The sequence below is a fragment of the Nyctereutes procyonoides genome, unplaced genomic scaffold, assembly GCF_905146905.1.
Source record: "Nyctereutes procyonoides isolate TBG_1078 unplaced genomic scaffold, NYPRO_anot_genome, whole genome shotgun sequence".
NCBI lineage: Eukaryota > Metazoa > Chordata > Mammalia > Carnivora > Canidae > Nyctereutes > Nyctereutes procyonoides.
The window spans coordinates 13,502,596-13,528,639 of NW_026575035.1; the positions used below are offsets into that span (position 1 = coordinate 13,502,596).

General features: G+C 39.1%; 2 protein-coding genes across 8 annotated transcripts in view; one reads left to right on the forward strand and one right to left on the reverse strand.

The window, feature by feature from the left end:
* CRH (corticotropin releasing hormone) overlaps window positions 1–11,063 on the forward strand; it is a 184,212-nt gene extending 173,149 nt beyond the window's left edge. For all 5 annotated transcript variants that reach the window (XM_055318256.1, XM_055318253.1, XM_055318254.1 and 2 more), the window contains 3 exons: window positions 2,168–2,324; window positions 8,700–9,004; window positions 9,763–11,063. In XM_055318256.1, the coding sequence (XP_055174231.1) occupies window positions 9,777–10,367 (591 nt within the window). In that variant the 5' untranslated portion in view covers window positions 2,168–2,324; window positions 8,700–9,004; window positions 9,763–9,776 and the 3' untranslated portion in view covers window positions 10,368–11,063. The remainder of the gene's footprint in view (window positions 1–2,167; window positions 2,325–8,699; window positions 9,005–9,762) is intronic.
* Window positions 11,064–11,686: 623 nt separating this feature from the next.
* Window positions 11,687–26,044, reverse strand: part of TRIM55 (tripartite motif containing 55) — a 44,638-nt gene continuing 30,280 nt past the window's right edge. For 2 of the 3 annotated variants that reach the window (XM_055318248.1, XM_055318246.1), the window contains one exon: window positions 11,687–12,820. In XM_055318248.1, coding sequence (XP_055174223.1) covers window positions 12,698–12,820 — 123 coding nt within the window. In that variant the 3' untranslated portion in view covers window positions 11,687–12,697. The remainder of the gene's footprint in view (window positions 12,821–26,044) is intronic. The other variant, XM_055318247.1, reaches the window with a different exon arrangement.

A 26,044-nucleotide genomic window follows, 5' to 3' on the forward strand; every position in this document is an offset into this window, starting at 1 on the left:
AAGTGGTATACCAGGTTTTACGGGCTGCAGAATGGTTAGTAACCTCACAAAGAGCCAGAAAACAGACAAATAAGCACACACACAAGAGAAAATAACTGTAAATCTCATAATGAAGCTAACATCACATTTTGCACAGTTGGATGACAGGAGCCTTGGAGATGAAAAGAGATTGCAGCAAGGTTCCAAAAAAGGTCTATACCCACAACTAGGAAGAACATCTTTGAAATCCACAACTCCTAAATGTTGACTGCTTATCATCTTTGTCTACCCTTACAGCCCTCACTGCCTCCTGCCTCTTGAGTAACTGATATTTTTTTAGTGAAAAACCCATTATCACTCATCCCAATTAGTTTTGTCTAGGACTTTTCCGCCTTTTCATACCCAAAGAAGGTTCTCCTTTGCAAGATAGGCCCACAGATTTTGACTGGAGAAGGAGACCAACTCCTCCTCACTAGGAGGTGTACAAACAGACAGCTCTTTCTCAGGTGACCCTTCCCAGGGCAGATAATCCTGAGAAGCATTGGAAATAGACATCTTCCCATACCTTGAAACCCTCTCTTTAGGGGTAAAAAGTGTCAAACTGTAACATATCCCCAGGAGTGGAAGAAAATGACTCAGTGGCTCTAGTCATGGACTTTAATATGGATGCCAAAGAAAGTGTAGCTGGACTCTGCATAAAATGCCTTGAATTATTGTATCTTCCAACCAGTCCCACAATATACTTGCTTTGTGGTCAAGTAAGTCTGGGAAATGATGAAGACTTGAATATTTATAGTGCAGGAAAAATATTTTAAAATACTAGAAATTTCTACAGTAAAAAATGTGTTCAGTCTTTCTTTACATCCCCCCTCCTCTGTTTTTTTCCCTTCGTAACACCAGTAACATTCCAAGGAGAGCTCTTTAAGAAATCTTTCTTGAGAGTCAAGAAATGTTCATGAATATAAATACTTATGCAGGATGCTCAGTTGATGGATTTCTTTCTTATGTCCAACTATCGAAAGATGATTAGTTCCTGCAAATTGCCCTTCATGACAGAAAGTTCACACACCTCTTCTCATTGCCCTCCATCCATTATCTGGAGCCTAAAACAGAAAATTCAATGTATTATGATGTAAATAGAAAGGTCAGTCATGTCTATCAAGGCAAGGGCTTGTTAGAGAAGCAGAATGTGCCCCTTTTCTGTTGCTCTGAGTCATTTCCCAGAGTTAGTTACTTCCTAACTTTTGGAAAAAATAAACGGACAGATAACACAATCTTTGCTGTTTTCTGATCAAAGGAGATGAGGCACCCAGTGATTTCTGGATGCTGGGAGGATTATTGACTGATGGGCAACTGAAAGGAAGCCCTGCCCCTACAAATCTCTAAACAGGAGTGTGGCTACCCACAGGTAGTGTTCCAGGCTCCTGGAGCAATCATAGGAGTCCCTGCCATTGTCTTATACAGCTCCTGGCATCACTGGCATGTGATGTTCATGCTACGGGCCCAGTGGTAATGACCTGAAGACCAAAAATTGTTTACCTGCCTCCTTGCCCCTCCAGTCTACTCTCTAACAATCATATCTCTACTTCTTTATTCAGAGAAGTTGTTCCAAAATGCATCATGTTTACCTCCTCTCACTCTGAGATCCCATTAAAATGATAGTATAAGCCCAAAATGATAAAGAGAATAGGATGAGGACCAGAAGCAGGTAAGAGGATTTAATAAACCTCTGAAGTAAGGAGACCAGAGAAGGTGACGTGGTATCTAAGGAAACAAGGCAGAGGACACAGCTATAAAGGGCCTGCAAAGGGTTAGCTGAGGAAGGAGAAGAGAGAACATGACTTGTATCAGAGGTGTAAGAGGTAAGGAAGCCATTGCAGAAGGCACACAAAGGAGCAGGCAGTTGAGGAAGGAGGGAACCCAGGAGGGACTTAGGACTTAGAAACTCCAAATATTGCCAAAGGCAGGAGGGAGAAAGGGGATCAAAAAAAGGAGGATACTAGAAAGTCTATATATGGAAGAGTTAACCCCTCTACCAACCTTTCTCATCCTTATGGAGAATGTTGAATATTCAAATATCTACCTGTTAGGCAAAAAGCAAAGAAATAAATATTTGTAAGGTATGTTGTTATTTTTTTATTATTTATTTATTTATTTATTTATTTTTATTTTTATTTTTTTATGATAGTCACACAGAGAGAGAGAGAAAGAGGCAGAGACATAGGCAGAAGGAGAAGCAGGCTCCATGCACCGGGAGCCCAACGTGGGATTTGGTCCCGAGTCTCCAGGATCATGCCCTGGGCCAAAGGCAGGCGCCAAACCACTGCGCCACCCAGGGATCCCAGGTATGTTGTTATTGGCAGAGTTGCATCCCCTCAACATTCATATGTTGAAGTTATTTACCCATAGTACCTCAGAATGTGATTGTATTTGGAGATAAGGCCTTTTAAGAAGTAATTAAAGTAAAATGAGGTTGTCTGGATGGGTCTTAATCCAATATGACTAGTGTCTTTATAAGAAGATGAGATTAAGAAAAACATACACAGAGGAAAGACCATGTGAGGGCACAAGGAGAAGATGGCCATCTGCAAGACAAGGAAATAGGCGTCAGAAGAAATCAGCCCTGCTGACCCTTAATCTTGGATTTTTAGCCTCTGGAGACATGAGAACATAAATTTCTATTTAAACCATCCAGTCTATGGCAATTTGTGTTGGCAACTTTAACAAACTAATACATATATTTTCCTCAACTGAAATTGAATAGTGTCACAGAAAAGTTCTCTGTAATTTGACATTGATGGGTATCCCCACAGTAGTCTCACTACTGTGATCTGATCACCCCAAAGGGAAGGCTGCTTGGTGACAAGGTCCTTGTTCATTACAGATAATTCCCAGCCAGCTTTGTATCACCTAATTCTTAACTATGAGAGTGCCACCATTTATACATAGGTCACCTTAAGAAATTTAAGGGAAGTATCCAACATAAAATAGAGAAACCATACGTAACTTTTTAATGACCATGGATAGAATAGATAATTCAGAGAAAGGAGGCTAATGTTTCCTAGTTAATATTCTTAAAGAAATTTGAGAAAAAGTTACACTATAAATTTTATACATTATAAAATTTTATTTTATAAAAAAATAAGAGTTAAGAAGAAAGGATGGAGAAAATAATAAAAAGCCTGGGAATTGAATATATGGTTGTAAAATAAAACTAACTGAGGAGCTGAAGGATATTTAGCAGCCCTCCCAGAAGGTAGAACACAAAAGAAAGAATCCTAAAAAATAAAAGAATATAATAAACATAGAAGGTCAACAGGAAAGGAACATCTTACAGTAAAAGTCTCAGAAAGAAAGAAAAGAAAAGGGAGGAAATTATTATAAAAATAATGCAAGACATTTTCATACACTTGAAGAGCAAGAATCCCCAATTCAAAAGGATAAATGAAAAAAGATGCAATAATATTGTGAAATTTCAGAATATCAACAACAAAGAGAAAATACCAAAATCTTCAAGTGAGAATGAGAGAGAGGAAAAAGGACTCTATAAAGAAATGAGAATCAGAATGACTGGATTTCTCATCAGCAGCATTGAATAATAAAACACACGGAAAAATACTTTCAAAGTTCTAGAGGAAGATTGTGTTCAACCTGGAATTGTGTACCTTGCTAAAGTATCATTCAAAACAATTATATGGGTAAAGTAAAATCATTTTCAGAAATGCAAGAATTCAGAAAATCTATTTACCATAAATCCTTTCTTAGAAAGTTAACTGCAGAGGTATTCCAGCAAAATATATGTAGGGGATCTCTGGGTGGCTCAGCGGTTTAGCATCTGCCTTTGGCCCAGGGCATGATCCTGGAGTCCCGGGATGGAGTCCCACATCGGGCTCCTCACATGGAGCCTGCTTCTCCCTCTGCCTGTGTCTCTGCCTCTCTCTCTCTCTCTCTCTGTGTGTGTGTGTGTGGGGGGGGTCTCTCATGAATAAATAAAATTTAAAAAAATATATGTAGAAATAAGAAAGAAGTAAATCATGTGATTCTAGATAGTGAATTCAGTTGAGAATTCAATTCTGTGCATTAGATTTAGAAAGTGATCAGTCTAAAACCAGCACGTTATAGTGCTCAAGGAAAGAGGTCTTAAAAAGAGGGGGAAGCTGACAGATTGCTTCTCATGATAGAAAATCAGGGAAAAAAAAGAAACAAAATTAAGATAGTAATTGTAGGAAAAACCGAACTATTGAATATAAAAAAGATGATTTGGTGAAACAAAAACAAGAAAGGAAATGTAATGAGAGTCTATGACTTTACAGCAAATGTATAATAAATTATTATAGACAATAATAAAAAACTATATTGCTTTTTAACTTTTAAATTAGTCCATCGTCAAAACACAGAAGACTTAATTAACTACGATTATAAAAAGATTAACACTGAGGGGTGCCCAGGTGGCCCAGTAACCAGTCCCAATGTCAGGCTTCCTGCTTAGTGAGGAGCCTGCTTTCCCTCTCTCCTCCTCACTTGTGCTCTCTGCCACTATCTCTCTCTCTCTCTCTCTCTCTCAAATAAATAAAATCGTAAAACAAAAAAGATTAACACTGACAGTCTGGAAGGAAAAGTACAGAGGAGAGAGCCTGAGAGATCAAGGTGCCGGAGGCTGTTTGAAAGCTGATGTGACACTAATATTCTCATTTACCATCCAGAAGTTAGGAGATATTGTTTATATTTGAAAGATCAGGAAATGATTCTCTAGATGTATAACTTAAAGGTACAAGGGTAAGATGTAGAACAAAAATTACAAAGCAGGACATTAGTATGGTGATCTATAATGAGGAATGTACAGAAATTGTAGTACATCTCCTTTCAGTCAATAAAATGGATGTCATTTAGATATAGGAAGTGTTTGAGATATTTTAAATGAAAAAAAAGCAGGCCATAAAATTTTAGTTATAAAATGTTCATTTAGTTATTTCTTATGGTGGGTCATTTTCTATACTTCAACACATTTTCTGTGGTTCATCCATTTAGAAGGTGTATTGGTTATCTATTATGTTTTGGCACTATACTAAGGGCTGTGAGTATTGAATAGGAAAGTTTCTGAAGACTTAAGTCACTGCCACACAGCTTACAGTTCAGAAAGGAAGATACATATTGTACTAGTAACTATATAAATTTGTGAACTTTATTATGGAGGACATTCAGCATGTCAGGAGAGCATTGAGCACAGATCCTAAACCTGATCTAGGAATCTAGAAAAGATTCCTTTAACCAGCTACTTTTAAGTTTTAAGTAAGAGAGATTTGTTTTATTTATTTTTTATTTTTTTAAAGCAGAGATTCAAAATTAGGAACATATTGTTATCTCAGTTTAGTAAATGTATGTGCTCAGGAAAAATTCTCAAGGGAAACAAAATCTGACAGAAATTATCTTTCAGTTTTGGAATCTGAGGAATTTTGTATTCTTCTTTATACTTTTCTGATTTTTCCAAGTTTTCTACAAGGAGGTTGAATGGCTTTGACAATAAAAGGTATTGTTATTATTGAAGAAGCAGTTAGATATTTGTGCTGTTTGAGATCCTTTCCCTAGTCCTACCTATGGAAGCTGAAGGCAGTTACTAATCTATCTGAAGCACAATTACAAACAGTTAACAAAAACATCTATCTACCCCAGGCATTTTTAAAGACTGTCATTGGAAATGGTAGATTCATTTCAAAAAAACGTTTCAGTTAGCAAACTTGGAGACTCTCTTTGTTTGCCATGAATTTTGCTAATAGAAGCACATGTTGGGATACTTCACAAAAGTGCAAGGAGATGCAGATGATAGGAATAAGCTCAGTAATTACCTATTATTTCTGATACTTCTTTATTTATTGGGCTACTATGCCATGTCTTTTAGAGTTTCACTGTATCCTATATAGTATGTTTTTATTGAAAAAAGTGGTTTAAAATGTAAAGTGATCCCCATTTTTATGCCCATGTTCCTTGGGTTGTGTTTCTAGGTTCTAAAATCATTTAAATTGGTCCTCCAATGACTAGTTATTCCTACATGTAAGATCAAATGTATCGGTGGTGATTTTTATGGACCTGGACATTTAGTTTACTGTACATAAAAGTCCTCTGTGTTATATTATTTTTCCCATCACACATTTATATCATTATCTTGAGAACCACATAATTGTATCTTATCCAAAGATCTTTTTTCTCCAACATGAACTAAGGTGGAAGATCAAATTAATGCATTTTAAATTGCCAATACACTTAAAAACCTCATGTTATTACTACAAGATTTAGCTAAAAGGTAAATTGCAGTGTGTGCACCCAGAGATTTAAGATCAGCTGCTGGGGCATCAGCATGCACAGAAAATCTGTGTTCTGGTGCCTTAGGAGATTTATTAATATAAGGAAAGTCTAGGGCTGGGTGTGTGAATGTGTCGCTCTGTCTAACTTCATCTTCTCACTTCTATTTGTGTATCTCTGTTAGGAAAGGGGGGAAGTTCAAAGGGCATTGTTATATTATAGAAATAATGCAGGCTGCTAGTCAGAAGCACTGGATTCTAATTTTGACTTTACCGTTAACTAGGTAAGTCACTTTTCCTCTCTGGTTGTCATTCAAACCAAATGATCTGTTTAAGACTTTTCTAATGTAAATGCTCAGTGATTTGAAGAGATCTTACTTTTGGATAAATCGTGGTAAGGGCTGCTGTACACTGTTCTTCTTCCTCTGGGACCCAGGCCTTTTGTTCTCACTCCTATTCAGAGCCACTTTTTCTAACTAACTACATACTCCAGGAAAATCTCACAGCAAAAATTCAACAGTGATGAGGGAGGTAGACTAAAACAACACTCCACATGGCCCACAGGAGAGAGACCTGAAGGGGTGTAGGGTTAGAGTTCAAAACATTCATTTTCTCTGGAGAAACTTTTATGACTTCCTAGCTAAACTTACAGTCTTATCCCTTTCCTAGTTGTTCTTCTGTATCCAGTTTCCTGAACGTCTTCCAAATCTCCTTCCACCTCCAGATTGACATCTAACTGGATTCTGCCAGTTGGGACACTGAAGGGGCGATAAAGGAAAGTAAGCAGAAGAAGTTAAGATCCATTCAAAGGGGAAAAAAAGCTCACAAAAACCTCCAAGTTTCTCTTTGTCCCCTGTCAACATAAAACACTGCTTTCCTGTAGAAGCTTAACCATTTTCTATAATTTTGATCTTCTATTAACAACCTACATGTTTCCCAGAAGACACATTTCTTTGTTCTCTTATGTACATTTCATCTCAAAGTATATTCCATAGCACAATGATCCAACTATGGGGTGGATTCTCTGGAAACTGCCAGCATTTCTCTTTCTACCTTCCTTTTGTTTCTAAAAGCAGTTGTGGATTAGTATAGATCCAAAATAGGAGTAGAAATGTGTGTTGTATCATTTATCATATAGCTACAAAGGAAGCAGCAGAGCTAACCAGAAATGAGCAATAGGGATTTCTGATAAACAGCTTTGATGGTTATTTAGAAGCTGAATTAAATCACAGACACCAGAGTTTGGAATTGCATTTAGAACTGCAAAATTAGAGGTAACTACCTCCTACTTATATGATAGTGTCAATTTAATTTGAAATTTGAGTATTGGTTTGCAAGCTTAGCATTCCATTTTGTGGTAATGCAGAGAGCATTTATGTATTTATCAGGTTTCCTGATAAGAAACAATTAAAAAAAAACTCTGGGTGTCCCTGATGTGGATACTATAATGGATGTTGATAGTATTTAGGAGTAAAATGAATGAGATTATCTTTTTATGCGCTTGATATTCATCAATGAAAATATGCAACTGATGAATTTGGCCCTGTTATCAGGCAGTTTAAGCCTTTCCCAATATAGAATAAGTTAGAATAGATGCTTCTCTCACTGTGTTTCCATCAAGTAGACCATGAAGATGTATAGCTTATGCACCTCTCACTTATCCTTTCTCTCTCTCATTTGGGAATAGAAAAATCCACAATTAATTTTGGATTCTGACAGGAGAGACCAAGGAAGGGCAGTGAAGTTGGGGGGGGGGTGGAATTTAAAATCTTCCTGCATTCCCAACTGACCCTGGTTTGGGCCATTTCATCATGGAAGCAGGCTCCTGCCAACCATTTAAAAAACTTGAGCCTCATTTCAAGAGACTTCTTGGTCTTGCTTCTGTAGACTAATAATTCTTTTATTTGTTCTTGGGAAGAAAAAGCAGGTAGAGGCTTAAAAACTAGATATCCCTGCACTTCTATCTCCTTGTTCATCATTCTTAACCAGGCAGAAAGGTGATGGGACACTTGTCTCTAGCAAAGGGATATTTTCAGATACTGAGGTGTTGCCAGAGACAACTGGTCAGAGAAGTTAGAAGGGAGAGGAAAGAGGAGAATCCAGATCCAGCCCTTAGAATTGGTTGCTGCTTTCCTCATAGGACTGTGGATTAATTGACCTCCTGTCCCTCACACTTTCTTTTCCCCTCCCCTCTCATTTGATGCTCTTTCTGACTCCAAATGTGACCTTTCCTAGTAAGAGGTCAGTATGTTTTTACATTTGGGAAATCTCATTCAAGAATTTTTGTCAATGGACAAGTCATAAGAAGCCCTTCCATTTTAGGGCTCGTTGACGTCACCAAGGAGGCGATAAATATCTGTTGATATAATTGGATGTGAGATTCAGTGTTGAGATAGCAAAACTCTGCCCCTCGTTCTCTGGCAGGGCCCTATGATTTATGCAGGAGCAGAGGCAGCACGCAATCGAGCTGTCAAGAGAGCGTCAGCTTATTAGGCAAATGCTGCGTGGTTTCTGAAGAGGGTCGACGCTATAAAATCCCACTCCAGGCTCTGGTGTGGAGAAACTCAGAGCCCAAGTCCGTTGAGAGACTGAAGAGAAAGATAAGAGGGGAAGAAAAAAAGAGTGAGGACAGAAAGGAGAAGGGAAGAAAGCCCCTGGAAAAGCCCCGGAGACGTTCCTCTGCTGAGAGGCGGCAGCGCCCCCACTCACCTGCAGAAGCACCTCAGAAGGTAGGGAGCGCCTAGACGGAACCTCGCCTCCAACTTTGCGTTGCCTGAGCTGCCATGGTGTGCGCGGCAGAGCCGGGTGTCCCCGTGAGGGCATATGTGTGAGTGTGAGTGTGTGTGCATGTGTGTGTTTGCTGACTGTGCCTCAGGGTGCCGGTAGTAGCCGGGATGTGTCAAAAGCAAACTTAGACGGCTGCTAATCGTTATTGCAACTGTCAGTTACTCCTCGCTGGCTTTGAAGATGAGTCCCCGCCATCGATCCCGACCCCTGAGAGAAGGACACAAAGGGCTGGGATGGAGAAAGGGGAGGAGAGGAGGAGGCAGCAGTTCTCAGTTTGGAGGACAACGCCAAAACACCCGGAAGGAGGGGCGGTTATTACAGTGGGTGAGATCCAAATTGTGTAGATCTTCTCTAGAGCTCGGGGAATCCGCTTTGGGGATCGTTAGAAAGGGGACCCAGAGACCCTTCGATGATTTGGAAGAAGGGTCACTCCAGCCTAGCGAGGGGCTGAGCTTTGGTGCTAGCTGCAGGCGTCCCCTTGCCTGCCCACCCCCCGCCCCCACGGCAACTCCAACTCTAGACGTCCTGGTTCGAGAGCTTCAGCACCGCGGACAGTGCCTGCCCGAACCCCGGAGGCGCGTCCACGGGCGTCCTGTGGGAAGACCCCGAGCGCGCCTCCCTTTTGAGCTGAACTCTGACCAACTCTTTCTCTCTCTCTTCCCTTCTCTCATTCCGCTCTCCGCCCACCTCTGTGCCGCAGCGAGTGCCCTTAACATGCGGCTGCCCCTGCTCCTGTCCGCGGGCGTCCTGCTGGTGGCTCTCCTGCCCTGCCCACCATGCAGGGCCCTGCTCAGCCGGGGGCCCATTCCGGGCGCCCGGCAGGCTGCGCAGCACCCCCAGCCCCTGGATTTCTTCCAGCTGCTGCCGCAGCCCCAGCAGCCCCAACAGCCGCAGGCTCGGCCCGTCCTGCTCCGCATGGGGGAGGAGTATTTCCTCCGCCTGGGTAACCTCCACAAGAGCCCTGCGGCTCCCCTCCTGCCCGCCTCTTCACCTGTCGCTGGCGGCAGCGGCAGCCGCCTTTCGCCGGACGAGGCGGCCGCCAACTTTTTCCGCGCGTTGCTGCAGCAGCTGCCGCTGCCCCGCCGCCAGCTCGACAGCCCCGCTGGTCCCGCCGAGCGCGGGGAGGAGAACGCCCTCGGCAGCCGCCAAGAGACCCCGGAGAGGGAGAGACGATCCGAGGAACCTCCCATCTCGCTGGATCTCACCTTCCACCTCCTCCGAGAAGTCTTGGAAATGGCCAGGGCCGAGCAGTTAGCGCAGCAAGCTCACAGCAACAGGAAACTGATGGAGATTATTGGGAAATAAAACGGTGCGTTTGGCCAAAAAGATGCAGCATTTAGCACAAAAAAATAAAAAAATTAAAATAATACAGCATTCTGTACCATATCGTTGCTCTGATACCATTTGTTTATTTTTTTAAAGCTTGAAGCCTAGACGATGTACAGCAAGAGAGCCTATACTCCTTAATTAGCATGCACAAAGTGTATTCACGTGCAGTATCAGCAACAAAATGTTATTTCTATTGTCTACTTTCAGTTTCCATTTCCAGGTGTCTTTAATGGTGTTTGAAAAGTATAGACCCAGAAGGAAATGTTTTGAAGCAGACAAAAGTTACCCGATTTATTTTGTTGTGGTCTGAGCCAAAGAGAATGTCATTCTCTTGGGTGGGTGAAACAAAATCTGTAAGCTCTTTGAATCAACCTTCCTGTAACAGTTCCAGTAATAAAACATCTTTCCAATCCTTGGTCAATTTGGTTGTGTAAGACAATGTTGAATATTTATATTTTTAATAAAAGCTGCAAAGGTAATCATGACTTTATTTTTCCTTTTTAATGTTCATAGGAGTAAAACTCTCAGCTCCTGGCTTCCTACATGCTGACTTCAGCACAAGAGAAAACAAAACTCCTTGCATTAATTTCCTACTTAAAATACAAACATATGCAAGTGGCTTACACAGATACTTCAATTGCCTTGGACTCATCTTTGTACCTCAGTTACTCCTCTGAGGTTAAGTTAAATAGTTTGGGAAGTTTCTTCCCGCTTTAAGACTTGGTAATTCTACGAATGGGAGATCAATTCATAATGGAAATAACACTTAACCCTGATTGTTATAAGACAGTAAATAACTGGAGAGGGCGGGGACAGAGGAAAGGCAAAGAGAGGGGTTCGCAGAGCATTCCTCTAAACTGTAGGGCCAACATACTGTTTGTTTTTGTTTTAGGTTTGAGAAAGACTCACTTTGTCAAGCTACTACTTTGGTACTGTAAAATATACTTTTTCTGTGCTATTTTCCAGTGCCTGCTTCTAATAGGAGAAACTTGATAGCTTCCCACTTCAAGCAACAAATTTAATTGCTATGAAATGGCACTTGGGAAAATGTTTCACATAAAAAATATTTGACTTTAATAACTTTGCCAATGGTCTTCTCATTTATTTCTATATGAATCCTAATCACTGTTATTCTTAAGAATATTAACTATCTCTATGCATTTCTAAAATGGAACAGGCACATCCAATGAGTTTTACCATGCATTTATCTTTGATAGTTGGGTTATAACTTACAAAAATTCAATTGAATGTTTAATACCCCCAAATTAATTTGGGTGTATGGAGATGCTTTTCCCTTGGGACCCTTTAAATACACTTGACTATTAATAAGATCACATGAAACACTGAATAAGTCATTATAAGACTAAGTTGTTAAAAACAGCATTTATTTAAGAGTTCATACAGAATAAAGTAACACTTATTTGTTACTGTTTTGAAAGAGGCATTATGGTGGGACAAAACACGATTTAAATATATATGTATTTTAAATGTGCATTGTATATATATATGTATATATATATATACATATATATATATATATATATTTAAATACATGCAGTTATTCTGCAGTTCACCAGGTTGGTGCCTCAGTAGATACATAAGCAAGTAGACAGTTCCTGCTGGAAATTCTTTTTCGGTTTAAGTGCTTGATATCTGCATATCTAACTAAGATTAGAAAAATATCACCAGAAATGTCCTAGGCCTTCAGCCTTCTGGACTATGAAAGTGTCACCAGAGTTAAGGAACATTTCTGGATATGCTTCCAGTGACATCTGTTATGGAAAAGAGGAAACCTTTGTAAAATGTTTCATATCTTTGGTCAATGATTTACCTTTTGTCCATATATTGATAAATCAGTCACTTCTGAATTAACACTGAATTTCACTGACCAACTGCATTGTTAAAGAAGAGAGTAACAGCTACTATGATATCATAACAAAAGCCAGTGCCTATTAGAGACAAGAGTGTAATGCACACTTTTTCAACACTTGCCACTCGTTATGGACGCACACACACATATCACACCTACATATCTTCATAATGTTTCCCACACAGAAAAAATATTTGCGTAAGATCAAGTTTCTTTCTTCCAATACTTTCAGCAACTGTTTTCTCAAAATTATTTTCCCTCTGGAAAGTCATCTGGAATTAAAGTGTTTTGTGGGGGGTTTTGTTTGTTTGTTTTTTTGCAGAAATCCTGTTCAAAGGTCCCTTTCATCACCTGCATCATATTAATCTCATCTAGGTTCCCTGCTGCTGGTGTGCATCTCAGCCAGGCAGACAGAGGGCCGCAGTTGGAATGAACATCATTCATTCAGGGAGTTCAACCAGGAAAAGGAGAAGACATGGCGAGCTGGCTCAGAGTCAGCTCCATTCCCACTCCCTGAAGCTGCAGCCTGTACCTGGAGGGGAGGGTCTTCAAATCCAATCTGCAATAGAAGAGAATCTGAATCAGAGGAAGAAGAGCCTAATCCTTTTGGGTTGGTCCAGTCACTTTTCTACTCAGGAGAAATGATAATAATAATTATTATTATAAAGGACATAATTATTATTAGGGATGGAAAGCAAGCTCAGGCTTTCTTGGCTATGGCCAAAAGCCATGAATATAATTCACACTCATGATCCAAAAAGGGGCAGCAGTGATGCATGCAATGGAGGAAAGTTCTTGGGAAAGAGTCCAGGCTATTGTTTTTAAGTCCACTTGTATATGATTTACTGAGATGAAAATGGCATTGAACTAATAGGAATTTGTGGTTAGAAAAGTCTGCAATGTACAACATGATGACTATAGTTAACACTGCTGTATGACATATTTGAAAATTGTTAAGAGAGTAGACTCTTAGGGTTTTCATCACAAGGGAAAAAGCCACAAGTGAAAAACCATTTTTTTCTTTTTGGCATCTATAAGAGATGATGGATGTTAACTAAATTTATTGTGATAACCATTTCATAATATATGTAAGTCATATCATTTATAACTTAAACTTATAGTATATTTTTTGCAAAGCTGCAGCTTAGTTTTGAGCAAATCATGAATGAAAGAACTTTTCTTTCTCTAGGCAATAACATCTAATAACATCAAAATTTCTAAAGAGATATCTTTTATATAGATGTCTCTATAAAAGGTATCTATCTTTTATAGACCCCAGAGAGATATAGTTGTGATTTTGAAGTAATTGATCAATCCGATCTCATAAGTGAAATTTATTTCTGTTGTCTTGAATTTAAAAAATAATAATGAAATGGGGGACAATCATAAAGAAGTCTTTCTGAAATGCAATTAGATATATAAACTCAGACACTACATTTAAAGGTACTCTGACATGGGCATTAAGGAAGGCATGTGATGTGATGAGCAGGGTGTTATATGCAACTGGTGAATTATTGAACTCTACATCTGAAACTAATGTTCTATATGTTGGCTAATTGAATTTAATTTTTTTAAAAAAAAAGAAATGCTCAGTCTCAAAAAAAAAAGGTACTCTGACAAACACAGTTCTTCCTATAACTACTGAAGATGCTAACATATTTTGATGACTTCACTGGTAAGATTATCCCACTGGATTAGAATGGCACTGATTTCAAAGCAATGAGGTAGGCACATGCATTCAATGCTGAAGCCCTGAGTAATTTTATGAAGCTGCTGTATGAATGGACGATAGCTGGCATGACGAAGCAGAACTTTGGTAAGTGCACTGTTGTTGTTGACACTTAAAATAGTTTCGAGTGAAAAATGAGTGCTTTTCCTGCATCTTACAGATTTTACCCTAAATATATGTTTTGGGGTAATGTTTCAAGTTCCGTAAAATTGTCCCAAGTCTTCATGGTCTTGGGATTATCCTTCCCACTTTGACGGGAAGTTGAGAAGCGTCATGAAATCATACTTGTTTACAGTAGAATAAAACTGAAGCAAGTAGTTTTCCATGAAGGAATAGTTGAGACATCAAGTGAAATTGGGCTTTTAAAAAAAGGCTGCCATTATGCTATTAGATTCGGTTTGGTAATGGGTTAGATTCCTCAGTGTCCTTGAAGTTGATGTGGGAAAAACAATATCCGGACAGAATCCTACGCCTGTTTATGCACATCAAACTTTTCTCTTCCCCACTGGTCACATTACTCTAACTAATCCTAAAAACAAAAAAAACAAAATAAAACAAAAAGCAAACAAAAAAAAATCCAAACCCAAGTGATCTGGACATATCAGTGATCTGTAGAGACCTTTTCCTGATCATTTTATAGGACTAAATCTGATTTCTGCCTAAACAAACAAACAGACCACCAGTGTTCATTCTGTAGCCTCTTTTCCTTGAAAGCAACCCCTAATCTAGAGGAATCTTCCATGACAGCTGTTCTGAAATACCTAAAAGTGCAAAACTAGTTGGGTAAGGTATATTCTGTAGAGAGACACTGCTGGTGGCTAACAAACCATTTGATACTGCTTTTGGGACTAATATATACTTTTGCGCTTTTCTGCACTTGAGATTAAAATCTATCTTCTATTGAAAACATTCTAGCTGTTAGCACCTGACAGCCTTCAAAACTTGGTATCAAGTAGTCTGGGTTTGCTCTTTCTACATCCCCATGTTTTTGTGCAGTTATTAGATTTCCTTCTAAATTTTATGGACAGGTGCTGTCTTTTAGAGAAGAGAGGCCAATGCCAGAATGGGTGCCAAGACCAAAGATTTATCCTGAGTATTTTCAGGTGATTACACTATCTCTTTGGTCATGTACATGTAAACTTGGGGACCCACCAACCATCTTAGCAAAGATGTTCTATGTGAAGAGGCTGATCCTGGTTTTGAATCTTTATTTACTAGCTGTATGTCTTGGATAAGTCAGTTAATCTCTCTGAGCCTTAGTTTTTTCTTTTTGTAAAACAGAGATGAGACCCTATCTCACAAGGCTGTTATAAGTACTGAGTAAATAAAGTAATACACCTAAAACACTTTGCACATGCCTTACTTATATTACATGTTTTAAAAATGTGTATTTCCTCCTTCCCTCCCTCCCTTCCTTCCCTCTTTTCTTTCTTTCTTCTTAGTGAAGAGGCTTTCCTACCATGCAGAATCACCTGGGGACTGGGGACTGCTTATGAGGAAACATATACAACAGCAGTGACCCCCAGTAAGGAAAGACAATTATATTTGCAATGCTCATCTTGTCATAATTGGATATTATAGGATTTAATTCCTGTGGCATATTGTAATTATGATTATACGTGACCTGTCCAGTGTCTCTCCATGTGGCCCAACTTTATATATGGCTCTTTCCTAAAGGAAGAATAAGTTAAACATTTAGAAACCTCCTTTCTATAAGTATAGCCCATTAAATCATAGTTTTTCCTATAGCCTTCCTCAAATAGAATTGTATAAAAAAATTAAAAAGAATTAGATATACACAGTTCTTTAAAAAGTTTTCCAAATGCTGGTTCTCCATCACAGGAAATGATATTTCTTGGGAATACAGATGTTCCATGAAGCTGAACAAAAGACAGAAAATGACAAGCATTGAACTTCCCTACCTGCTTTTGAGTTTGTCCTGCATTTCAGTTTACTTTGAGATGTATAAAAAGATGAGGAAAGGATTATTAGTTCCTTATTACTTCTAAATTTTACACATTTTTCTCAACAGACCAAACAAACTTCCAACCATCACCTAACACTATGTGGGCTTCAGATAATTGAAGAATGGGGCTTCAGATAATTTGAGAAATGAATTTTAGTCATAAAATAAAAGCAGGAAATGGATGAGGGAGGCAGCATTTTCCCTGTCCCAGCTGTGAGAAGCAATTCAGTCAAGATCCACAAAAGACCATAGAAAGGAGTGACACATTTGCTTAGGAGAAAGACTCTTTTTCTTAGATGAACTTGACCAGGAATGCTGGATATTCATGAACCAGACCTACTCAGAAAATCTTTTTCTTGGATTTTTTCCCTGTTACTACCAAATGTTTTTTGAGAGGGAAAAAATTAATGTCAGATTATGGTATGAGGGTTTTACTCCATAGAAGAGCAACGTGAGGGATCCCTGGGTGGCGCAGCGGTTTGGCGCTTGCCTTTGGCCCAGGGCGCGATCCTGGAGACCCGGAATCGAATCCCACGTCAGGCTCCCGGTGCATGGAGTCTGCTTCTCCCTCTGCCTGTGTCTCTGCCTCTCTCTCTCTCACTGTGTGACTATCATAAATAAATAAAAATTAAAAAAAAAAAAAAAAAGAAGAGCAACGTGATGAGAGGTTCTTCTACCCAGAGCTGCATGATGTGCTCACATCATCTAGAATCATTTCTTGTTGATGGGGACTAAAGAGCATGCATTCTTCCAGAGGCTTGTGGACATCTGTCTGTGTTTACAGGTGTACAGGACAGTTCCAGGTCATGGACAGTGTTTACTTGCTCTGAACTGTGTGGCTGAGTGGTATTTTGACAAAAGTTTGAATTAGTTGCAAACATTAAAAACTCAGGAGCAAGAATGTGGAGAAATAGAAGCCCTTGTGCACTGTTGGTAGAAACATAAAATGGCACAGTTACTGTGGGAAACAATGTGGCAGTTCCTCAAAATGCTAAACATAGAATGTGACCCAGCAAGTTCACTTTTGGGCATATACCCAAAAGAGATGAAAGCAGAGACCCAAACAGATATTTGCACACCTATGTTCATAAAAGCACTATTCACAGGATCCAAGGGGTGGAAGCAACCCAAGTGTTCATCAATGGATGAATGGATAAGTAAAATGTGGCATATACATAGAATACTATTTTTTTATTTTTATTTTTTTACATAGAATATTATTGAGCTTCATAAAGGAAGAAAATTTTGACATGTGCTACAACATGGATGAACCTTGAGGACATTATGCTAGGTGAAATAAGCCAGTCATAAAACAAAAAATACTCTGTTATTCCACTTCTAGAATACAAAAAGTATCTAGAGTAGTCAGGTTCATAGAAACAGAAAGTAGGATGGAGGTTGCCATGGGCTGGGGGAAGGGGGAAAATGGGAAGTTGTTTTTTAATGGGTATGGAATTTCTTTTTTTGGGGGGGTATGGAATTTCAGTTTTGAGAGATGAAAAATTCTGGAGATTGGTTGCACAACAATGTGAATATATTAAGATTACTGTACTGTATGCTTAGAAATGGTTAAGATGGTAATTTTTATGTTATGTGGGTTTTAACACAATTAAAATTTAAGAAAAAAATGGAGACCTCACATTAAAATCTGGATTTGCAGGTTCTCTTGGCAAAGCAGAAATGTGGCAATCCAGAACCTGCATAGAGAGCCTTAGCTCTCTCCTTGGACTGGATATGTTCTCTCTCTCTCTCCTTCTCTATCTCTCATCTCCTGATTTCCATCTTGCCTACTACTCCCTTTTCCCGCCTCTGCTGCAAGACTGATTTTAGTGGCCATTTGTACTGTGCTTGTATAGTTGCTCTGCTCAGAGTAAAGAGGAAAGCAAACTGTATCTTGTATTTATGCTTTGATTAACATTGTTTTTTTTTTTTTTAACCTGGCTTGCTTTTTCATTAATGTTACCTTTGTGGTCTCTAAGGCTAGTTTTTTGTAGGAAAGTCTCAAAGAAAAGAACATGAAATGCTCAATGGAATCTTTGGCTTGATTTTTATGCTAAATGTGATGATTTTTTTAAAGCCAACATGCTTCTTTTGGCAAGATTCTTGACAATCAAAGCATGAAACTGCCTTCAATGCTTAATTGAAGCCAGATGTGTCCCTGCGCACTTAACATGGGGGCGATAACTGGGTGCAGTTTAGTGAACATGCTCTTTTTTTAGCCTGGGGGCAATAGCAGCAACCCCTTTACCTAAATGCATCCTGTACCACATAATTCACTGACTGAACAAAACCAGATGCTTTCCTGATAGTCACTCTGGCACAAGTCTGGATAGTCACATTTAAGAGGGAAAATACTTTTTTAGCTGGCCCAAAGTAGAGAGTAAGCTCTCTGATCAATCGCTGGTGCCCTCAGGCTTCCTGTAGGCTTCCCAGGGGCTTCAAGAGATGCCAGCATCTGCTTTTCTCCAAATGATCATTCTCTCTACCACCAATGATCCTGGTCCATTATCATTTACCTGCCTGTGTTCCATTTCCTCAGCTCATCCCGGTGATAGTAATTTATCTGACAAACTGAATTACAACCAAGACATTAATGGATGATGATGGTTTAATGCACACCCCTGCCATATAGCATGAAATGTCCATGTCTTGTCCCAAGACAACTGTGGTAGACATGGGAGCCGCTATTACAGGCCATTGAAGGGATACTGGGGCAGTGAGGAAATTTGTGTCTAAGTCCCCATGCTTGGACCTCTATCTCTTCTCCGCTACTGGGAATGCCAGTCACAAATTCAACCTGACAGAAGGATCTGGTTATTACTACCTATTAAATTCCAGTCTTCCCTGGCCAATCCAGAAGTTCCCTTTCCCATCTATAATGAAATCCATTTTCCTTGAAGGAATGTGGATAGAAGGAATAAAGCTAGACTTGAGGCTTCTGAATGGGCAACCACTCTGTTCCCACCCTGACCTACTAGGCTGGTTCAGAGAAGCAAAGCCAGATACTAGGAACAAGGTGTGAGTAGGATTGCTGAGGTCATGCTTATAATGCTTATTCAGAAAGCCTATACTCAAGCACTGGCCTGCTCCCTACTTAGCATTCCTGAACCACAGGCCCTTGGATAGCTTAAGCATTATGGATTCAAGACTGGAAAAGAGAGTATGGCCAAGAGCCTGAAACATGCATCAGTATCTGAGGAATAATTGAGGTGTGGTCTGTAATTCACAGCCAAGAGTCTAAGCCCTGGAAATTCTGCTGGGCTGGTCTTTCACCATGTCATTTCTTTCACAGGAATATAGACATTTCTGCTTGGTGGCAGAGCAACTGAGATGCATTTAGAAAACACAGAGCTGTGTAAATATAGCACACTCTCCATGAATGCTAGAGGAAGAAGAAAAGAGGTACTCTCCAAAGGATCTACAGAAGGAAAACACCCACTAAAAAGCATTTTTTTTCTTGGGAGGATCCACAGCTGTACACACTAAGTAAAGAAAGGAGTGAAGGGAGGGGGTGCCTGAGTGACTCAGCTGGTTAAGTGTCCAACTCAATTTTGGCTCAGTCATGATCTTGGGGCCCTGGAATCCAGCCCTGCATCCTCAAGCTTTGCACTCAGTGGGGAGTCTGCTTAAGATTATCTCTCTCCCTCTGCTCCTCCCTATGGCTGCTCACATGAGCTCGCTCTCTCTCCCTCTCTTTCTTTGTCTCTCTCTCTAAAATAAATAAATAAACCTTTAAAAAATGGGCAAAGGGATTTGATTTGGGGGCTTTGTTTTTACTAACTGCTTCTTTTTGCTAAGTGGAGACCAGAAACCAGAGTCATTTCCTCAGATCTATGAAACAAGAAGAAATCAAACCCATCTACTTTTTCTTAACCCAGAGTAAGATTTATGGTGTATAGTGTTTGGTTTGTTTTAAACATGGTATTTAGGCATTGATGGGATCAGTATGGGGAGCAGGAAGAAGCTAAAACGGTATCATCGACTGGCAAAAACTTAGAGCCAGCCTTCTTCTCAGATATGGACCTGATGATGGTGTATTAGGGTAGAATGTGTGTTCTCACCCCTCTGAAAGAAGTACTGAATTACAAAGAACTGCTAGTTGGATTATTAATCCCTCACACACAGGAGTTTCTGCATCTTGTGAAGGTTCTCTCTAGAGCCATGGGAGGTTGACAGTATTATTATGCCCAATTTATGGTTGAGAAATCTCAGGCTCAGGAAGGCTGAGGACCTTGCTCAAAATAACTCTAATGAGAGTGCTGAGAGTTAGTGACCACAAATCCAAAGACAATAGCTGGTTCTATTGAGCATGTGAGACTTGCGGGAGAGGCACATTCCACCTCTGAAAGTCAGAAAGAGGCACGTTGGTCAGCAGCATGCAGTGCAACTAACTAAAGGATTGGAGTGCTGTCATTGCAAAGGTCAGCTACGTGCCTGCAAGCACTGGAGGCCTAGAAACTGTCCTGTGAGGCTGTGCCAATGTGTCAAGAGTGGTGAATCAAAGCAGGGGAGCCCTTGCTCACACTATTTCTGCTTCAATCATCACCCCAGGTAAAGTGAGGGTTCACTCACTTTTCCTAGATGTAAGCTTGGTGTATAGTATATTGCTTATGCACACTCCACAGTGGAGGGCAAGGGATCACTGAACTCTAAGCTCCCACTGCTCTGTAACCTTGAGCAGGTCACACATCCTCTATGATCCTCCACCATAAAATGTGTAAGTTTAATGATTCCTATTGTACAGAGTTGTTGTGAGGTTTATGAGAGAACCTCTGCAAAAGACTTTCTAAATGATAAAGCAATGTACACATATTAGTTACAGCATTGCCACACGGCATTGATTTTTCAGATGCATTAACATGGTGGTAGATTAATTCTTTGCTTTGTGGGTTGTAGTAGGAGAAAAGATATTGCATGGAATTCACTGAGATAGGTAAACAATGACAGAAAACATCCACAGTATGTACAATACTAACAAAGGTCTTAGGTTAAATCAGAATAATAAACAGTTTTAAGACACAGGAAGCAAAACTCGACTAGCTATGTCTAACAACTCCCCGAGAGAGCTCTCCCTGGTGCCTGCGTTACTGTTTTCATGGAATTGTAGGGCTGTAGGCACGGGTTGCCAGGGGAAATGAATTCATTTTACTGCTGGCACACAATTTATATTATATTTCCCTCTTTGAAATGGATACCTCCATTTTAGCTTTCTATTAAAGTAACCTTTACCAAGGATGCTATTTGATCCTGAGAAATATAGCCTACAGTTTTAGTATAGATATTTTTTATCCTTCTAGAAAAGCCCCCAAATTGACAGTTATTAGGATGTCACTTTCCCAACAGGAAAAAAAAGGCCAGAAAAAGAATTGCAGTTGAAAAATACAAATGAAAAAGCATTAATAATGTTAATGCAATGGTCTCATTAAAACTTAAGAAAAACCTTACTCTCTCCTACAGCTTTTTCTATCTGAAATAACTGCATTTTATTATCATAATTTCTTGTAATTGCTAGAGTTATTAAGTCCTGGATAGTGCTACATAGTAAATGTAGGCCAGTCCTGAGCCCTGATCAATTTTCTCTCTATTTTTACCACGCTTGAATTCCAGCACAGTCAGGGCACTGGCAAATCAGCGATTTGTAAGCTTGAATATCCTAATTTGTAAAACACAAGCAGTTGCTCTCAGTAGGGATTTCTGTTTGAAAATAATTGACACCCTGGATCCCTCAATTAAATTTAGAGAACATAGTTAAATTTTCATTCATTTCAGTTTGTTTTGGAAAATTGATCATTTCAAAGAATACAGGACCTACAGTCACACTCATGGGAAATCATGTTCTTAGTCTCCTGCTTTGTTTTTTTAAATCTTCTGTAATACTTCGTGAGATTAATCTCACTCAGAAAAGCAACTTTCCAGCCCTCTGGCCTCCAATATCTCTCACCTCTCAGTTTCAAGTGGCAACTAGAATTGATATTTGTCCTTGAAAGCAGAATGAATGGTTTGGTCTCAAAGATCATTTGCATGAAAATAATTTTATCTTTTTGTGTGTGACACCTATGAAGACCCAGGGTTCCACATGCTGCTTTTCCTTGGAACTTCTAATATTCATCCTGTTTTAGGAAAATATGAATATTTTCTAGGAGACTGAATCTTGGGATGATGAGAAATTTGATGAGGTCTCAGATCTGGGGACACATGTATTGGTTTCTGAGAATCTAGGAAATAAACCCTTCAAGAAGGGAAAAGACTGCTAGTGCCTGCCTGTTAAATCATAGACTGGTTTCCTTTCTTCTTTCTTTCTTCCTTCTTTCCTTCCTTCCTTCCTTCCTTCCTTCCTTCCTTCCTTCCTTCCCTTCCTCTTTCTTTTTTTTCTTCCTTCTTTCCCCCCCCCATTCTCTCTCTATTTCTCATGAAATGCTTTTAATTTTTCTCTGGGAGCACCTTTGTAACCTCACAGGGTAACATTTATAGTGCCTGGATTGGGAAATAAGATGGTATGGGCTGGTTTTCCTTGGTGACACTTGCTGACTGGCCCTTACTTCCACACATTCCTTTTGCTATTTCAGAGTAAAGATATTTGCAAATGACCTATCAGAAAAAAAGGCTAGTATCCAAAATCTATAAAGTACCTATCAAATTCTATACCTATAGAACAAATAATCCAGTCAAGAAATGGGCAGAAGATATGAACAGACATTTCTCCAAAGACATACAAATGGCCAACAGACACAGGAAAAAATGCTCAACATCACTTGGCATCAGGGAAATATTTATCAAAACCACAGAGAGATACCACCTCACACTGGTCAGAATGGCTAAAATGAAAAAGTCAGGAAATGATAGATATTGGTGAGGATGTGGAGAAAGGAAAACTCTCTTACACTGTCGGTGGGAATGCAAGCTGGTGCAGCCACTCTGGAAAACAGTATGAAGTTTCCTCAAAAAGTTGAAAATAGAGCTATTCTATGACCCAGCAATTACAACTACTGGGTATTTATCCCAAGATACAAATGCAGTGATCTGAAGGGGCACCTGCACCCTAATGTTTATAGCAGCAATGTCCACAATAGCTAAACTGTGGCAGGAGCCCAGATGTCCATCAACAGATGAATGGATAACGAAAATGTGGTATATACACACAATGGAATACGACTCAGCTGTCAAAAGATGAAATCTTGCCATTGGCAATGATGTGGTTGGAACTAGAGGATATGATACTGAATGAAATAAGTTAGAGAAAGACTGTTATATGATCTCACTCATGTGGAATGTAAGAAAGAAAACAGGATTGTAGGGGAAGAGAGGGAAAAATAAAAAAAGATGAAATCAGAGAGGAAGACAAAACCATAAGAGACTCTTAACCAAAGGAAACAAACTGAGGGTCACTGGAGGGGAGGGGGTAGGGGAAAGCAGTAACTGGGTGATGAACATTAAGGAGGGCACATTATGTAATGAGCACTGGGTGTTATATAAGACTGATGAATCACTGACCTCTACCTCTAAAACCAGTAATACATTATATGTTAATTAATTGAATTTAAATAAAATTTAAAGAATAAATTGAAAAAAAAGTATAAAAAGAAAAGAAAAAGAAAAAAATAGAAAGTAAGAAAGCAAGCAAACAAGCAAGCTAGCTTGGTGCTGGAAATCCCTGGCCCATGATAAGGTGGCCTCTGGTTTAGATAAGACAAGGAGTGAATTAGGGCATAAGTGTGTCATGAAAATATACAGAGACATTAGCTTATAAAGCAATTTACATCAGAACTAAAAATAGGGCACCACAGGCCAGTGACAACTAGTCATTGAATCATAAAGTTCAGCCTAGTCACTTAAAAGCATTAGATATGTCAGCTATCTCAGTCTTCATATACTTGGCCCTGTACATTGCTGGAGGAGAAAGGGGAGACAGGCTCATTGGATTTGGGCTATCAGGCCTGCCCCATTGCCAGACACTTGGAACGCCTTAAGGATTGTTAGCACCTTTCTTCTCCAGGCTCTCCCCACCTGCCTTCTAACTTTGCTAAGCTACCTTAAAAGATAGTATATGTGTATGAGGACCTTCCTTACACCCAGTAAAGCAGGCAGCCATACACAAAAGAGAAAAGAATTTTATTTTGTTTACCACTTATCTTGGGATAAATCTTCAAGACAATAAAATAATGCTAAATATGAATGCACCTAAACAGAGTTTCAAATGCATGAGGCAAAAGTGATAGAATTGCAAGGAGATACACCAACTCACAGTTATAATCAGAGATCTCAAACTTCCTCTCTCAGCAATTGATAAAACAAGTCAACAGAAAATCAGTAAGAATATCATAGATTTGAACAACACTATCAATTAACTGACCTAATGAACACTTATAGAACACTCACCCAACAACAACAGAAAGTACAATGTTTTCAAATGCACATGAATCTTTAGCAAAGTTGAACATATTCTGGGCCATAAAACAAATTTTAAATTTAAAGGGATTGCGATTCCTATAAAGAGTATTCTCTCTACACAATAGAATCAAGCCAGATATCAAACAGAAGGATATCTGGAAAATCTACAAATATCTAGAAAATAAACACTACTTATATAAATAACTCCTGGATCAAAGAACAAATCCTGAGGTAAATTAGAAAATATTCTGAATTAAATGAAAATGAAAATACAACATATCAAATCTTGTGGGTGTAGCTGAAGCAATGATTAGAAGAAAATTTATAGCATTAAATGCTTACATTAGAAAATGAAATATTTCAAATCAATAATTTGTTTTCACCCTAAGAAACTAGAAAGCGGAGACAAAATTAAACCCAAAGTAAGCATAAGGGTGAAAATAATAAAGAGCAAAGATGAATAAAATAGAAAATAGAGAGAGAGAGAAAAAAAACAATAAAGACAAATAAAACAAATAAAGTGGAGGGCTTACATTACCTAATACAGGGACTTTTATAAAGCTATAATAATCAAGACAGTGTGGTATTGGCAGAGGGACAAACACAGATCAATGGTTCAAAGTAGAGCCTTCAAGTAGACCTGAACATATATGGTTATTTGAATTTCTACAAAGTCATCAAGGACTGAGGGAAAGGATAGCCTTTTTCACAAGTAGTGTTGAAACAAACAAATATCTATATAGAAAATAAACAGACAGGGATGCCTGGGTGGCTCAGCGGTTGAGCGTCTGTCTTTGGCTCAGGGTGTGATTCCGGAGTCCCTGGGATCAAGTCCCACATCGGGCTGCCCACCGGAAGCCTGCTTCTCCTTCTGCCTATGTCTCTGCCTCTCTCTGCGTGTCTCTCACGAATAAATAAATAAAAAGAAAATAAACAGTCAAGAAACATCCTCGATCCTTATCTCACAATACAAAAATTAACCTAAAATGATCTTAGAGCTAAGTTAAGAGCTGAAACTACAAAAATTCTAGAAGAAAATGAGAGAAAATCCTTGTGGTTTTTGAGTTGAGCAAAGATTTCTTAAGACAAAAAACACAAAGCATAAAGGAAAAAATGACAAATCGAACTTCATCAAAACTAAAAATGTTTGCTCTTCAAAATACACTTAAGAACATGTAAAAGCAAGCCACAAACTGGGAGAAAATCTTTGCAAAACATGTCTGATAAGGGAGTTTTATCCAAAATAATGTTAAGAACTTTCACAACTTTCTAATAAGATAAACGACCCAAAGAAAGTGGGCAAATGTGAACAGATACTTCATCAAAGAAAATATGAAAATGACGTAGAGGTACATGAAAAGATGCTAAACATCATTAGTCATTGGGGAAATGCAAATTAAATGACATAGCATACACATCCATTAGAATGGCTAACCTGTGAAAGATTGAGACAATACCCACTGGGATGCAGGGAGGGAATTAACTGCAAAGGTACATGAGGACACTGTAGAGTGATGGAAATATTCTACATCTTAATTGTGGTAGTGGCTTCATATTTGGCTATTTGCCAAAACTGAACTATAACACTTAAAACAGGTAGATTTTCAAGCCACATATTGTTCATCTCTTCATCTAGTATTCTGTGATTACCTCTACTATGTACATTCTAAGAATTTGCTTTACTGGGCAGTGATGTCTCT